This window comes from Geotrypetes seraphini, chromosome 3, assembly GCF_902459505.1.
Source record: "Geotrypetes seraphini chromosome 3, aGeoSer1.1, whole genome shotgun sequence".
NCBI classification, from domain to species: Eukaryota; Metazoa; Chordata; class Amphibia; order Gymnophiona; family Dermophiidae; genus Geotrypetes; species Geotrypetes seraphini.
In genome coordinates, this window is record NC_047086.1 from 260933159 (window position 1) to 260950557 (window position 17399).

At 42.6% G+C, this 17399-nt stretch overlaps 1 protein-coding gene across 2 annotated transcripts in view; it reads right to left on the reverse strand.

Annotated features, from left to right (window-relative positions):
• The window catches only part of RIOX1 (ribosomal oxygenase 1), a 368994-nt gene extending 352847 nt beyond the window's left edge, over positions 1-16147 (reverse strand). For both annotated transcript variants that reach the window (XM_033936262.1, XM_033936263.1), the window contains exon 1: positions 15936-16147. In XM_033936262.1, coding sequence (XP_033792153.1) covers positions 15936-16001 — 66 coding nt within the window. In that variant the 5' untranslated portion in view covers positions 16002-16147. The remainder of the gene's footprint in view (positions 1-15935) is intronic.
• Between the last annotated feature and the right edge of the window lie 1252 nt (positions 16148-17399).

Here is a 17399-nt window from a genome sequence, read left to right on the forward strand (position 1 = left end):
CCTTGTTCTATAACATCTCCTCTTAACAGATGACTGATGCAGCCTGCAACAACTCAATCCACAGAGTGGGAGCACAGGCTGGAATTGTCATCAGTTATCATTACATTGCAACATTTATCCCAGGACAAGCAGGCAGCATATTCTCACATGTGGGAATATCCACAGAGCCCCAGTACGGACAGCTGTCCAAGTGCACCGGCACTTTAAGAACTTTAGAAAGTTCACAACTGCCCATACCGCACATGCGTGAGTGCCTTCCCGCTTAACATAGACGAGCAGCTCCTCAGTTCTTAGTTTTCAATGGAGCTAAGCTTTGCTTTTTTCAATGTTCTTCGTTTTTAGCCTTTGCCTTCCCATTCACGCATTTAATTTTTCTTCATTTTTTTTTATTCCCTATTAATCGGGTTTTTAAAAAAATACTAAAAGATTTTCCCTTCCCCATTTTCGCCTTTGGGTGCTTCAATAGCGGGACCTCCTTTTTCGCCTAAGCCTCAATTTAGCTGAGGTGGTTTTCCCATCAATGTCTCACCTGTTAACGGGGTTTAAAAAGTGTGGCAAGTGCCAACGCACAATTGGTGTATATAGTGCCTTGGCCCGGAACATCATGTCGAGTCCTGTGCGCATTGCTCTATGTTTAAGAAGCGCTCCATTAAAAGCCACATTCTACAGCAGCAGAAATTGTTCGCTGTCATCATGGACGGAGCAGAGGCATCGTCATTCAAGATCTTCGCCATCGAAGACACCGAATTCATCTGATGCACCTGCATCGACTCCAGTGTTGCAGGTCATCGCTCCTTCAGGTAAGCCAGCTAAGAAGCCACCAGCTTCCCAGATAGGTTCACAGGCCACTTAAGCATCAAGACCAATCATGCCGGCTAAGCGAAGACCCTTAATGCGACTCGTTTCCAAATCAAGGGGTGTATCATTATCCAAGTCAACCTTTCCGGAACAAGTCGCAGCACCTTTGGTATCCGCAACAAAGCCACAGGTACTGGTGCTCACCTTTCAAGAGAAGCTCAATGTTCTCTTTCGTGCAGAGTATGGGAATATGTTTTGGCTTATTACCCCAACTCCACTTGTACTGGCCCAGCCTCAGCGTTAGAATACACGGGATGCTAGTACCACCACTGCTGCCTCAATGCATCGCCATGAATCTCGATGTAGTTCATCACCAAGCCATTCTCCGAAGCATTGAGCATCCAGACACCATTCTAAGTCGAAGCATCAAGTCTTCTCCTCAACGATTCACAAATCAAAACTTAAAAGTCACGGAAAACGAACACGTACTGCATCGCTTCTTCATCGGATCGGTACCGTGCCAAGAAGCAGCATCGATCTCCTTCACTACTTGTAGACTCGGATCTTCATATTGATTTCAATATCGATGCTTCTCCCTCAACTACAGAGACCTATAGAAACATGATGGCAGATAAAGGCCATAGCCCATCAAGTCTGCCCATCCACAGTAACCATTATCTCTTTCTCTCTCCGAGAGATCCCATGTGCCTATCCTTAGATTATTCCAGAGCCTATCACCCTTTCTGTAAAAAAGTATTTCCTTCGATTACTCCAGAGCCTATCACCTCTTAATTTCTTCCAATGCCCTCTCATTGCAGAGTTTCCTTTCAAATGAAAGAGACTCGACTCGTACGCATTTACATCATGTGGGTATTTAAATGTCTCTATCGTATCTCCCTTCTCCCGCCTTTCCTCCAAAGTATACAGATTGAGATCTTTAAGTCTGTCCCATATGCACCATTTTAGTAGTCTTCCTCTGGACAGACTCCATCTTTCTTAAGGTGCACAATATTCTGAATTGTACACAATATTTTAAATGAAGTCTCGCCACAGTCTTATATAGGGGCATCAATACCTCCTTTTTCCTACTGGCCATACCACTCCCTATGCAACATAGCATCCTTCTAGCTTTCACCTTCACCTTTTCAACCTGTTTGGCCACCTTAAGATCATCGCATCCAACACATCCAAGTCCCGCTCTTCTGTCATACACATAAGTTCTTCACCCTCTAAACTGTACCGTTCCCTTGGTTTTTTGCAGCCCAAATGCATGATCTTGTATTTCTTAGCATTAAATTTCAGCTGCAAAATTTCTGACCATTCTTCAAGCTTCACCAGGTCTTTCTTCATGTTATTCACACCATCTGGCGTGTCTACCCTATTGCAGATTTTGGTATCATCCGCAAAGAGGCAAATCTTACCCATCAACCCTTCAGCAAAATCGTTTATAAAAATGTTTTTAAAAAAACAGGCCCATGAACAGAAACTTGAGGCACACCACTAGTAACATCCCTTTTCTCAGAGCGATCTCCATTGATCACTACTCTCTGTCACCTTCCACTCAACCAGTTCTTGACCCAGCCCGTCACTCTCCGGAGGCACAATCTCCTTATAAGACTCCTCCTAGACAGCCATATCCTTCGTAGACACTTTCTTTTATTCACTTCATTAGACATTTGAAGCAGATTCCAAATATACTGCTGAATTTTTGGAGACTATGGATTATAAACATCCTCCTAAAGAGTTTATCAAACTTCTTTTACATGGAATCCTGAGAGAAACCCTTCATAAAAATTGGGAGTCCCCTCTCTCTGTTCCTATTACTCCTAGGAAATTGGACTCCCTCTACAGAATTATTCCCAGTCTAGGATTTGACAAATCTCAACTGTCTCAGTCTTTAGTGGTAGAGTCCACACTGAAAAAATCTATCCCATCCAAAGTGAACGCATCAGTCCCACCAGGTCGAGAAGTTTGTACTATGGACAGGTTTGGTAGACGTCTTTACCAAAACTCCATGTTGGCAAATTGTGTCATCAATTACAATTTCTACATCACATGTTACATGAAACACCTGGTTAAACAACTGCCTAAATTTCAGAAATATCTTCCATCTCACCAGTAGACAGAATTCCCACACATAATTTAGCTAGCACCCTTACCCAGTTAAAACAACACATGGTGCAGTCTGCGCATGACACCTTTGAATTATCTTCCAGGGCTTTTTCTATGTCTGTAGCCATGAGGAGGTTGGCATGACTAAAAATTGCTGATAAGGATGTTAACCTCCAAGACTTGTTGGCCAATATTCCCTGTCTAGGAGATGAACTCTTTGGGACTCAATTGAGGAATGCCACTCAAAAGCTCTCCGCCCATGAAAAGTTTTGGGATTCCTTGCTTAAAATCTAAACCCAAGCCCTCTTCTTCTTACCAGATGCATTTTCCAAACCACAGTAGAAGAAACAAAGGAAGTAACGCACTCAGAAACCTCAGGTGTCTGCTCCTTCTAAGTCCACTCAGCCTTTTTGACCAGTTACTCGAGAGCATAGTTTCAATTACTCTCCATCTGCCTCTCCCTCTGCCAACTGGAGGTTGTTGGCAGTTGATCACCTCCAACCTCTGGGTTCTCAATATCATTTGAGAGGGTTACTCTCTTCATTTTGTTACCATCCCTCCAGATCATCCTCCAAGAGAGTCTGCTTCAAACCCTCTCCAGTCTTCCCTTCTTCTTCAGATCAATTCATTACTTCTTCTCAATGCCATCAAGAATGACCAGCAGAACCAGGGGTTTTACTCCTTGACCCGAAGAAGACAGGAGGTCTTCGACCGATATTGGATCTCAGGGCCTTCAACAAATTTCTCAGCAAGGAAAAGTTTTGAATTTTATCCCTGGCAACTTTGTATCCCCTCTTGGATCGCAATGATTGGCTATGCTCTCTAGATCTCAAGGCAGCCTACACTCACATTCCAATTCAGCCAGCTTCCAGGAAGTTCTTGAGATTTCAAGTGGCACACCACCACTTTCAATACAAGGTTCTACCTTTCGGCCTGGCATCTTCTTCCACGGTTTTCACCAAGTGCATGCCTGGTGATAGTGGCAACGGCCTCGAGGTCTCAGGGATTTCAAGTCTTTCCATATCTGGATGACTGGCTCATCAAGAATCCTTCGTCTCAAGGAGTGCTTTTACCAACACATCAGATCATACTGTTTCTTCAGAATTTGGGGTTCGAGATCAACTCCCCCAAATCACAACTTCAACCATCTCGGAAGCTCCAGTTTATAGGAACCCTGCTCGACAATACAACTCAGGGCATTTCTGTCTCAAGAGCGTCAGGACACTCTTATCCAACTTTGTCATCAGGTTGTTTAGCTTCCATTGCTTTCAGCAAGGCGCATGATGGTTCTTCTGGGACACATGGCATCTAAAATTTTACCAGACTTCACCTCTGGATCCCTCAATGGTCTCTGGCTTCACAGTGGTCGCAAGCTCTCGACCTACTTTCGCAGCACATTACTACAGTGGTGGATGCACTCTTCCAATCTTTCCAGAGGGCTGTTATTCCACAAACCTCCTCATCAGAAGGTTTGAACCATGGATTCGTCAACCTTTGCTTGGGAAGCTCACCTAGATGGTCTACGCACTCAAGGCCTCTGGTCCATCAAGGATCAACAGTACAAAAGAAGTGGGAACGGACAATGAATACTCCACTGAAGATCACTGATGTAAAACCAACTTGTTTATTTCAGTGTTTTGGTGTCTGAGGAACGCCTGCATCAGGGGTCACTAAAAATGAAACCAAACCTGTAGCGTATAAGTTCTCAGATGGCAGGTCTGGGATAAAACAAAGCTCCACAGCTTTTCAGTGATTTTGCTTATTCTGGCATGTTAGTTGGACTGAGCTTTGTTTTATCCCAGACCTGCCATCGGTAAACTTATACGCTACAGGTTTGGTTTCATTTTTAGTGACCCCTGATGCAGGCGTTCCTCAGACGCCGAAACACAGTGCTGTGTCGGGTCCACAGCTTCTGCTTGTGTCCTTTTATAAAATAAACATGTTGGTTTTACATCAGTGATCTTCAGTGGAGTGTTCATTGTCCGTTTCCACTTCCTTTTGTACTGTTTTATACCCGTGGATTCTCTGTCCTGTTGGACTTTTTGATGTTTCCATCAAGGATCAACGCCATCATATAAATCTGTTGGAACTTGGAGAGATTTTCAATGCTCTCAAGGCTTTTCAGCATCTTCTACAAAAACAAGTTCTCCTTGTCCGGACAGATAATCAGGTGGCCATGTACTATATAAACACGCAAGGAGGAACGGGATCTCTCCTTCTCTGTCAAGAGGCTCAAAAGATTTGGAATTGTGTGATCCCTCGCAACATCTTCCTAAAAGCTGTTTACATTCAAGGGGAACAGAATTGCTTAGTGGACAACCTAAGCCAAATTCTTCAACTTTACAAATGGACACTGAACTCAGAAGCTCTCCATCCTATCTTCTCTCAATGGGGGACGCCTCAAGTAGACCTGTTTACATCTCCCCACAACCACAAGCTACCCCACTTTTGCTCCAAACTATATTCTTCTCATTGCCTAGAAGCGGATGCTTTTCTCCTAGATTGGACGCACAAGTTCCTCTATGCATTTCCACCCATTCCTCTTGTTCTCAAAACGCTTGTCAAACTCAAACAGGAGTCTGCCACCATGATAGCTCCACAGTGGCCCAAACAACCATGGTTCTCCCTTCTACTTCAACTCAGTATCAAGGAGCCAAAACCTATTGCCAATTTTTCCATCTATTCTTACGCAGAGTCAGGGTTCTCTTCTACACCCCAACCTGCAGTCAGTGCACCTGACTGCTTGGTATCTCTTGGACTGACTTCACCTGATCTACAATTTTCTCAGCCTGTCAGACATCTTGGATGCTTCCAGAAAACCAGCCACACAACGTTATACTCAAAAACTGACCAATTTGTCTGCCTGGTGTATACTTCACCACCAAGATCCTCAATCCACCTCTGTTTCCTCAGTTTTGGATTATCTTCTGCACTTGTCGAACTCTAGCCTCAAATCCACTTCCATTAGAGTCCATCTCAGTGCAATTGCTGCTTTTTATCAACCAGTGAATGGAAAACCTCTCGCAGTTCATTCTATGGTTTCCCAATTCATAAAAGAACTTTTCAATTCAAACCACCTCCAGTGGTTTGGGATCTTAATGTGGTACACTGGTGAAGCCTCCATTTGAACTAACGTCTTCTGCTCATCTCAAATATCTCACTTCGAAAGTGGTTTTCCTCATTTTTCTAACTTCTGCTCACAGAGTGAGTGAACTTCAAGCTTTAGTGGCGGATCTACCATGTACAGTGCTTCCACCATGACAAGGTAGTACTTCACACTCATCCAAATTTCTTACCAAAGATCAACACTAGTTTCATCTCAATCAATCCATTGTTCTTCCAGTATTTTTCCCAAGTCTCATTGTCATCCTGGAGAAATGGCTCTTCATACTCTGGACTGCAAACAAGCACTGGCTTACTATTTGCAATGGACTGAATCACATAGATCATCTCCCCAATTTTTTGTCTCTTTAGATCCTTACAAGCTGGGGCATCCTGTATCCAAGAGAATAATTTCCAATTGATTGGCTGCTTGCATCTTGTTCTGTTATGGCCAGGCTGGGTTGCAACTTGAGAGCTAGGTCACAGCTCATAAAGTTCAAGCTATGGCAGCTTCAGTAGCTTTTCTCCGCTCTACTCCTATCTACAGTACTCCCCACTGATGAAATTTGCAAAGCTGCTACTTGGTCCTCAGTTCATACCTTTACTTCACATTATTGTCTGGAATCTTATTCCAGAAGGTATGGGCACTTCAAAATTTATTTTCCTATAAAGCTAACTCTCCCACCATCCCAGTCTGGTTAGCTTGGAGGTCACCCACATGTGAGAATATGCTGCCTGCTTGTCCTGGGATAAAGCTCAGTTAGTTACCATAACAGGTGTTATCCAGGGACAGTAGGCAGATAGTCTCACAACCCACCCACCTCCCCTGGTTAGCTTCTTAGCAGGCTTACAAAACTGAGGAGCTGCGCATCTACGTTAGGCGGGAAGGCATCATGGCATGCGCGGTGTAGGCAGTCACACACTTTCTAAAGTTCTTAAAGTGTCCCGCTGTCTGTACCGGGACTCTGTGGATGACGTCACCCACATGTGAAAATATCTGCCTGCTGTCCCTGGATAATACATGTTACAGTAACTGTGCTTTATATCCCACACTTGCTTTTATGTCCACACTTGTTAAGTGTGGCTAACTGAATAAGGGATAAGGTGACCCCAAGATCGTTACAAATTTAACTATAAAAACAAAGAGAATTATTTAGAATCAACATATTTCCTAAATATATAAATTGAACAATTTCCAAAAATTGCTATAAATTTTGTCTGATGTCTTAATATACATGGTAACTCATTCCATCATCTCTCAGCCTGAAATTAATATGTTGTCAAAATTTCTTTTAAACAATCTTCCTAGGATTTGGATAGCACAAAATTAAAGAATTCCCTAGATTCCAGGTTTTAATTTCCATCTGATAGATCAATAAGTGGAAACATATAGCTAGGGGCATAATCATGCAAAAATCAAGAAAACTAAAGAGCAAGTGTTTAAAAATATATAGTTTTGCCGATAACCAGCACAATTTCAATAACAATAAAGTGGTCTTCCTCAAACTTTCAGATTTTAAAAATCATTCAGGCTGCAGTATTTAACAAGGTTTACAATTTTTTCAAGATGGTTTCTTTTCTTCCTAAATAAATGATGCTACAGTAATCAACATAAGCTAATTCCATTTTCCACTGCAACAGGCGAGTCATTCTAGATTTGCAAGTTCTCTCTCAATGGCTGTGAGCCTTCTGCAGAAGGAATCCATTCTGGATTTTTTCTCCAACTCTCCTCTACTTCACAAAGAGCTGTGCTGCAACCTGCAGTTTTTCCCTTGTGCACGTGAGCCAGGAGTATTTGTTCTGCTCTCTGTCTCTTATTTTCTTTGGTATTTTTTTGTTTCTCAGTGCTTCAGTGCTCAGAGCTTTCCCATTTAGCTCTGTTTGCAAAGAGAAGTCGCAGACTACGGTCTAGCCAGCTTGCATAAGTATCTTTGGAGACCGGGTCTGTCCCCGCTTTCCCTAACCTACTGCTGAACAGGGTTTGAGTGCAGGCTGTTATGCATCTTTGGAGGCTCAGCAGTGTCTAACAGGGAAAGAGCTGCATATTTTGCTCCCCCCCCCATTCTCAGTGTACATCAGTCAGTCTGGGGTGGGGGTACGGTCAGGCTCTGTGTCTGACCGGCAGCTTGAAGATAGACTTCAAAGAGGCATTCCCAGTTGGTGACAGTGATTCTTCTCTATCCAGCTACTATTCAGAGCTGAGACAGGCTGCAGTATATTTCCAGCCGGCATCCTGAAAGACACTGCCGAGCCCCCTAAGGGTGCTTTAACAGCCTACGCTCGACCCTTGCATAACAGTAGGTGAGACCACGTCAGGGACGGCCCCGAGCTCCAGAGAAAACTATACAGGCTGACCAACAGGTACCCAGTGGGATCAGCCTGTCAGCTACAGATTGAAGTCTTGTGAATTCTCAAGCAGGCAGAGCTTCAAAATCACTCCAAGCACCAAATTACCTGAGAGGGATGAAATTACATGGAATAAAAACTAAAATGGGGAGAGCAGAACAAACACTCCTGCAGGCAAGGGTGCAGAAGGAAAGAACTGTAGATGGAGCTAGAGAGCCCAGTGAAGTGCAGAGGCAGTGAAAACCCAGAGTGGATTCCTTCTGCAGCAGCACGTGGCTATGAGGAAATAACCCATCTGTCTAGATGTCTCACCTATTGCACTGGAATATACTTTGTGCTCCAAGGCTGCATGCTCAAGAGCCATGCCGTAAGAGGAAAGCAACCCGGATCCTCCATGGATACTGGACCCTGCATGAGGAGGTCCAGATGGGTGTTTAGCCAAAGGCTGCAACCAATGTTCCCTTTAATTTTTCATAGGCTGTGTGCGCAAAAAATTTAATCTGTGCGCATTTTAAAGAAAAACTAAATTTGTGTGCGCTATAAAAATGATTGCCAGAGAGCCCGGAGTTCAGTTATGGGCATTTACGGGCAGGTCTTTGAGTTTAGTCTAAATTAACGAAAACACAATGTAATTTTAGTTACACTTTGTTAGTTACACTTTATGTAACATAAAGTCTCATTTCAATAAACATAAATTATGTTTCATTGAAATGTTTCATTGAGCGCTACCTATAAATAAGGTATCATTGTACTTTATACTTAAAATTTAGAAAATAACAGCAATTTAGTTTTCAAAGTTTTTCCCTGCGATCTTTCATATTTATCCAGTCCGAATAAATTCTGTCAAGATCTGTTGAGCCTCCATCTTGAAGGTGACTCTTAACACGCATCAGCATTTCCAAATGCTCTAAATGTAAACGATTCCTTTGTTTAGTCTTCACATTGTTCATTAGACTAAAATCACGCTCACAATCTGAACTAGATGCTAAGAATGTGGCACCAATGTCCATTAATTTTGCTAAATCTGCAAATTGATCATTCTGAAATACAAATTTTGTCATATCTGGAAAGCTGTTTATCAGATTGCTTTTGATTTTTTTCTGCAACAAGGAATTTAAAGTCATTGTATTGCTGAATAATAACACTTTCCTCTGGAAGAAATTGTTTATACTTTAAACAAAGATCTGATATGTCCATTTCTGAAATCAAAGTCGCATTGTGATATTGCTGTACAGTCAAAAGCAGACCATTCCTCAACTTCATTTTCAGGAAATCTTTCACCCAGATGCAAACATAGGATGTTGATGAAGGTTAATATGGAATTAGTATCCACTGAAACTTTTTCTCCAGACTTCATCCTGTTGTCAAGAAGACTGTTGACTTTATCACTCCACTTAACCTTGTCGCCTAAGTATTGCATTCGAAGTTTGTTCAATTTACCCTGTGCAAGATGATAAGCTTCCAATGGTGTCAAACCACGTTTTTGAAATGCCATGGTTAAGGAAGCCAGTTCTGATAAGACATCATTCAAAACTTCAAGTGTAATATGAAATTGTTCACTGTTCAGCTTCTTATAGCAGTACTTTGCAATAGGATCATTATCTTTGTCTTCTTCAAAATATTTTAACAGGGGATCATAATTTTGAATAATTGCTTTAAGTGCAAAGTGTCTAGATAACCAGTGCACTTCATTCAGAGGTCTGAAAGCAATTGATTCACATTCAGATGCATCTGCTATTTCTTGAAATTTGCATCGTTTATTAGAAGACTGACAGAACACCGTGTACACAGTTCTCATTACAGTTTCTACTTCTTTCATCGATTTTACTTCTTTTCATGAATCAGAAAGTCCCAAATCTTCCTGATGTGCAACACAATGTTGCTGCACTAAATGTGGAATGCCTTTTATCAGCTGTGCTGCAACATCAATCTATTTTGCCCAACATAACAGAGGCACCATCAGAGGTGAACATAACCATTTTATTCAGGTCAAGTTCATGTTTCCTATAGAATTCACTAATTGCTGTTACTATTGATGTAGCATCACATGCTTCCAACTGTAGCATCCCACCAAATGATGTCCTATACTCATTTGAATTGACTGGCTGATACTTAAAGTAGAGTATTAAGCACTTGTTGACAGAAATAACGTATGATACATTGCTAATTTAATGTCTGCCATACGATCATCTTGCACGATGCCATTGATAATTCCAAGAAATTCAAACGCATAGTTTTTGCTTCTCTAGCTATCAGGTATACTAACATACTTCGCCATGTGCTCATTGATATCTTGAACAGAGAGCATTGAGATATTCATCTTAATGGTCAGCACAACACTGTCGACAAGAACCTTAATTTCATCAGGACTGGAACGTTTCCGTTCATTACTAATTTGCCTGTTTTCTTTTTTGGTTGGGCTTTCAAGCAACATGTTAACCAGTCCCCCTCTTAAATTCGGATTTTTACTTCTGAGTTTCCTAATACTTTTGGTATGAGATTTACTTGATAGATGGCGTTTCAGAAAGTCCTGTTTCCAAACATCATCCCATATTTTTCCAGTAGAGAATTTTCCAGTTGCTTTGGCATCTTGACAGCAACAACACACAACTCCATCGTCTTCGTCATAGGTAAATATTTCACACAGTCGAACACGCACTGTATTTCGAGATTCCGGTGTCTCCGTTTCAACAATTTCTTCAAGCCGTTCAGACCTAAAAGCTGTTGCAGCTCTCTTGCATTTTACACTTTTCACCATTTGCGGTTTAGACATTTTAAGAGTTATATCTGGTTGCAATTTAATAAATGAATACAGTTATACAACCGCAGTACCACGTTGCACACTACGATTCCACGAAATAAACAATATGGCGGAACTTCAGGAAGTCAAAGAATCGGAAGTGTTTCATATCCTATGGGCCATAGGCTATGGCCCTATGAGGCACGTGACGTGTCAAGTTCAACTGTCAAAAATAACGGAATCACGTGAATGACTTAAAATTTATATTATAGCGCTTCAATAAATGTGATAAATGGGAAATCGGAACAGCTGGTCTTCTGCAACATTTCATTTTAGCAGTGAAAATCATTTAAGGCAAAAATTTATTTTTTTGTGCGCGCTATTTTAATTTGTGTGCGCGGGTTCGGCAAGTTGTGTGCGCGCGCACAGCTTAGAGGGAACAGTGGCTGCAACCCCTGCGGAGACAGCAGATCTGCGAGGCCAATCTGGAGCCACCAGAATAATGAGGCCCAGAAGGACCACGATCCGCCAAATGACCCAGCCAATCATCTGTCAAGTAGGAAAAACATACAGGAGAATCTCCTGAGGCCAAGGCTGCACCAGTGTCAAGCCTCTTGCTTTCAGAGCTAGCCGATCTTTGAATGAAGAAACAATTGTTTCTTGCCGTGGCCATGAGGTCGAAACAGGGCTGATCCCAGTGCCGCACTATGGCACAAAACACCGCTGCAAACTGGGCCCACTCGCCCAGATCCAGGGTCTGTCTGCTGAGGAAGTCTGCTTGAACACTCTCGACTCCTGCCACATATGCTGCCAACAGCGCTAGGAGGTGATGTTCTGCCCAAAGAAAAAGGCAGGCAGGCTTCCTGAGCCAGAGGAGTGCTCTTGGATCCTCCCTGGTGATTGACTTAGGCTACAGCCTTCAAATTGTCAGAGAAGACCCTGACTGCTTCTACAATTTCATCAGAGCTAGCTGAATGCTCTGAGCTCCAAACAATTGATTGATCATTTCCACTGAGAGAGCGTCCAACACCCCTGAACAGGCTCATCAGACCCAAAGGCTGGCATCTGGCATCACCACAATCTAGAAGGAAATGTGTAGCAGTATGTCCCTGCGGAGCGATTGCAGGAGAAGCTACCAGCCCTTGCTTACTCGAGTTAAGAGTCCAAGGAAGACAGGTCTGCAAGGCAACCCTGTGCAGAGCCCAGCGAGAGAGCAAAACATGCTGAAGAGGAACCACATCCAGCATGGCAACCATGCATCTCAGGCAAAAGAGCTGGTGTTTATTAAATCTAAAAAATACCCAAGAGAAGTACAGAAAGGACTAACGGGCGAAGCTGAAAGAAGTCAAGAGACTGATACATCTGGCAAAAATGCAAGCAGAAGGGCAAATGGCTAAAAATGTAAAAAAGGAAGACAAAAATTTTTTCAGATATATTAGTGAAAGAAAGAAGATGAAAAATAGAATTGCAAGACTAAAAGATGATATGTATCGATGTGGAGAGTGATGAGAAAAAAGCAAAAATGTTAAACAAATACTTCTGTTCTGTGTTCACAGATGATCCTGGAGAAGGACCATGGTTTTATTAAAGGTAAGTCGTGCCAAACAAATCTGATTGAATTTTTTGACTGGGTGACTAGAGAATTGGATCAAGGGCATATGCTAGATGTAATTTACTTAGATTTCAGCAAAGTCTTTGACACGGTTCCTCATAGAAGGCTCTTTAACAAACTTGATGGGCTGAAGTTAGGACCCAAAGTGGTGAACTGGATTAGAAACTGGTTGACGGGCAGACGCGGGTGGTGGTTAATGGAATTTGCTTGGAGGATGGAAAGGTGAGTAGTGGAGTCCCTCAAGGATCGGCGCTGGGCCAATCCTGTTCAATATGTTTGTGAGCAACATTGAAGAAGGGTTAGAAGAAAGGTTTGCCTTTTTGCAGATGATACCAGGATGATACCAAGATTTGTAACAGAGTAGAGACCAAGGAGGGAGTGGAAAACATGAAAAAGGATCTGCAAAAGTTAGAGGAATGGTCCAATATCTGGCAACAAAAATTCAACGGAAAGAAGTGGAGTAATGCATTTGCGGTTTAGAAATAAGGAGCCATATGTGTTGGGACATGAGAGGCTAATGTGCACGGAAGGGGAGAGGGACCTTGGGGTGATAGTGTCTGAAGATCTAAAGGCAGAGAAACAGTGTGACAAGGTAATGGCTGTTGCCAGAAGGATGCTAGGCTGTATAGAGAGAGGCGTGACCAGTAGAAGAAAGAAGGTGTTGATGCCCCTGTACAGGTCGATGGTGAGGCCCCACTTGGAGTATAGTGTTCAATTTTGGAGACCGTATCTGGCGAAGGAAATAAAGACTTGAAGTGGTCCAGAGGAAGGTGACAAAACTGTAGGAAGTTTATGCCAGAAAACCTATGAAGAGAGACTTGAAGCTCTGAATATATATACCCTAGAGCAGGGCTGCCCAAGTCCGGTCCTCGAGATCTACTGGCAGGCCAGGTTTTCAGGATATCCACAATGAATATGCATGAGAGAGATTTGCCTGCACTGCCTTCTTGGTATGCAAATCTCTCTCATGCATGTTCATTGTAGATATCCTGAAAACCTGGCCCACCAGTAGATCTCGAGGACCAGACTTGGGCAGCCCTGCCCTAGAGGAAAGGAGGGATAGGGGAGATATGATTCAGACATTCAAATACTTGAAAGGTATTAACATAAAACAAAATCTATTCCGGAGAAAGAAAAATGGTAAAACCAGAGGGCATAATTTGAGGTTGAAGGGTGGTAGATTCAAGAGTAATGTTAGGAAAATCTTTAAGGAGAGGGTGGTTGATCCATGGAATGCGTTTCCGAGAGGTGGTGGAGAAGAAAATGGTGACAAAGTTCAAACAAGCGTAGGATGAACACAGAAGATCTCTAACCAGAAAATAATGGGTATACATTGAAGGAACTATGGTTGGTACTGGGCAGTCTAGTATGGTATGTGTCCCGTATGTGGGCATTCAGTTGAGGACTGGCTGGGGAGGGCTTTGTGCTCTAAATTAATTTCGTGACATATGCTCTAAATTAATTTTAGAAACTTAAATATAGATATAAAGTGCTTTTAGTATTAGAGGAAGGCATTTATCTTTTGTGCCCGATGGCTGCCCAACCGTTTCACACTCAGGTTTCATCAGGGGCTATGCCTCCTTCTATATATGCACCAAAAATGACTGGTCTAAAGAGACTTGAAGAAGCGAAAATCACCAGCTCCCGCACGTCAAATGTCAAAAGATAAGTGCCTTCCTCTCTCTAGCACCTTAAGCACTAAAAGCACTTTATATCTATATTTATTATATGCTATGAAATTAAGTTTACAAAATTGATTTAGAGCACATTTCACTTTACCAAGACCAATGATGAACTTTACTACCCCAGTAAGGACACGAAAGCTTATTTAAGTAGTGTCTTGGGTATTTGAAGTCTGGTTATTCAATTAAACTTGATGTTAATTTGTTCTCTTGCTTATGCAATCGTTAAAAATTCAAGATGGCCACCATCAAACAATTCACACCAAAATTGTGATTTTTTCACTATTCCCAAACTCTCAAAATGGCAATTTTAGGATTTTTCAAGAGGGGGAACATTCAAAAACACTCAAACCCCCACTTTTTCAACTTTCCCCCGATTCATCTCACAGGCTTTCAGCCTGTACTCACTATAGGACCTGTGTGAAAATTTGTGTTGCAAAGCCTGATCGTCGGGCTGCCAGTGATGCCCGACTATACTTCCACCTCTGCAGACCAATGGATGCGCACCGGGATTGGTGGAGGTGGGCACCCAACAGCCTGCCTGTGCTCGACCCCTGTTTAACAGGAGGTGAGACCAGGGACGGCCCTGAGCACCAAAGAAAACTATGTAGGCTGTCTAACAAGTACCCAGTGGGATCAGCCTGTCAGCTACAGACCGAAGTATGTGTGTTCTCAAGTAGGCAAAGTTGTGAAATAACTCCAAACACCAGAATTCCTGAAAAAGGAACAAAAATACACCAAATAAAATGGGAGAGAGCAGAACAAGCACTCTTGCAGGTAAGGGTGCAGAAGAACTGTAGGTGGGAGCTAAAGAGTCCAGTGTTGCAGAGGTAAAAGTGAAAAATCTGGAGTGGATCCTTCTGCAGCAACCAGCTAGGATATTACCAATCTAGAATGTCTGTCACCTACCGTACTGGAAAAGAAAATACCCATATACTGCTATCTTCATTTACAACACAACATAACACTTCAATTTTTTTTTAAACCAAAACATACTACCCGAAAAATCTAACGTTTTGCCATGGTTCACACTTAGCATCTCTAGCAATACCAACAAAAATCAAATAAAGCTTTCTTAGAAGTGCACCCTTTAATCTAACAGCAGTATATACGGTATTGGCAAATGAAAATAGTTTTCTCCACTACAGCTGCAAATTATTCCTTCTAGAATTGCTTACATAAAGCTAATTCCGGTCTAATTGAGTAAAGATGAATACCTGCCTATGTCATTTTACGGTCACGTTGATGTATTCCCCCTAAACATATAACAAGGAAAACTAGGATACCCTCTCTTGTGCTATGCATGTATGCTTGACGATTCCCTTTTCAGTAAATGTGATTTTAAAACAGCAGTTGGATAATTTCATATAGGAAGGACAATTATAGAGAAACGGCAAAAATGAAGTCCATGTGCGTTAAAATCCACACAGGACCAAAGAGGTACATCCGTTAATCTCCCTGCCAGCCAACCGTCACGACGAGATCTGGCTGTTTCTATTCCCCCTGACCTCCTTCCAGCTTTCGGTTTCTAGACGCCCCTGACCTGTTGCAGCTGAGACGCTTTCAGGGTTCGATAAACGGTGAACGCGCTCACGTGTGCTCCATCCATTATCCCAGCGCTCTGGGAATGAAAACAGAACAGGCCCACGCGCCGTCTGGGTTATTCCAGATATCTCCTAAAAGGCTTTTGATTGGCTACGATGTGCGAGCCATAGAGTGTAGGACGGGAAAGAGGCTTCCGGGAAGATTGGCGCAGCAGTGTATAGCTAGTGCGCCGCCCCTCTCCTGTGCTTTCACCCAAAGAGGAAGCCTGAGGCTGCGTCTCTTGAACGGAGGGGGAAATGAAATGAATCAGGAGCAGATATATCAGAGCGCAAAAGCAGGACAGATTAAACCTCTGGTGGCAACCAAGTGCTTTGAATCCATGTATTTGATATATATTGCTTTCATGTGGGTACAAGCCAAGCAGTTTACATACTGTATATTTTATGCAGGTTTAATCTGACTTCCAAAACAATGTTATAGGAAGAATGGCCAAAGGTAACGTGACCATTTATTTTTTTCATCTATTAATATTCAGTCCCGCCCCCCAATTTTTTCCATTCATTTTTCATGTACACACAATATCTTATTATTTCATAATGGTAACCATAAAATTTTAACAAACACAAAGCACCCTATGCACAGAGAAAATGTTAATTATCATTTATATTTGGGGGGTTTTCAAAGATGTCACCTCAGTAACTATAGAAAAATATAGTGCAAAATATAGACCAGTGGTTCCCAACCCTGTCCTGGAGGACCATCAGGCCAATCGGGTTTTCAGGCTAGCCTTAATGAATATGCATGGCGCAGATTTGCATGCCTGTCACTTCCATTATATGCAAATCTCTCTCATGCATATTCATTAGGGCTAGCCTGAAAAACCGACTGGCCTGGAGGTCCTCCAGGACAAGGTTGGGAACCATTTATATAGACAGCAGATATAAATTCTCAAAACTGACACATTTTGATCACTAAATTGAAAATAAAATCATTTTTCCTATTTTTGCTGTCTGGTGATTTCATGATTCTCTGCGTTTCCTTCTGACTGTGCATCCTTTCTTTCATTTCTTTCTGCACTAAGTCAGGCCCAACAATTGTCCCTTTCTATTCCCTCCCTCCTTCCTTCCTATGTCCTTAGTGCCCCCAGTGCCTCCTTCCTATGTCCTTAGTGTCCCCAGCGCCTCCTTCCTAAGTCCTTAGTGCCCCTTTCTATGTCCTTAGTGTCCCCAGCACCTCCTTCTTATGTCTTTAGTGCCCCCAGTGCCTCCTTCCTATAGCCTTAGTGTCCCCAGTGCCTCCTTCCTATGTCCTTAGTGCCCCCAGATCCAGTGTCAGTTCTCCTTTGTACCTTTGTTTCAGGTCTCCCTCTCTCTCCCTCCTCTGTTATGATCTTGCCTCTCTTTGCTCTTCCTCAGGGGCTCTCCCCTTCTGTCTGCACCTCCCAAAGTCCTGCTTCTGCCTC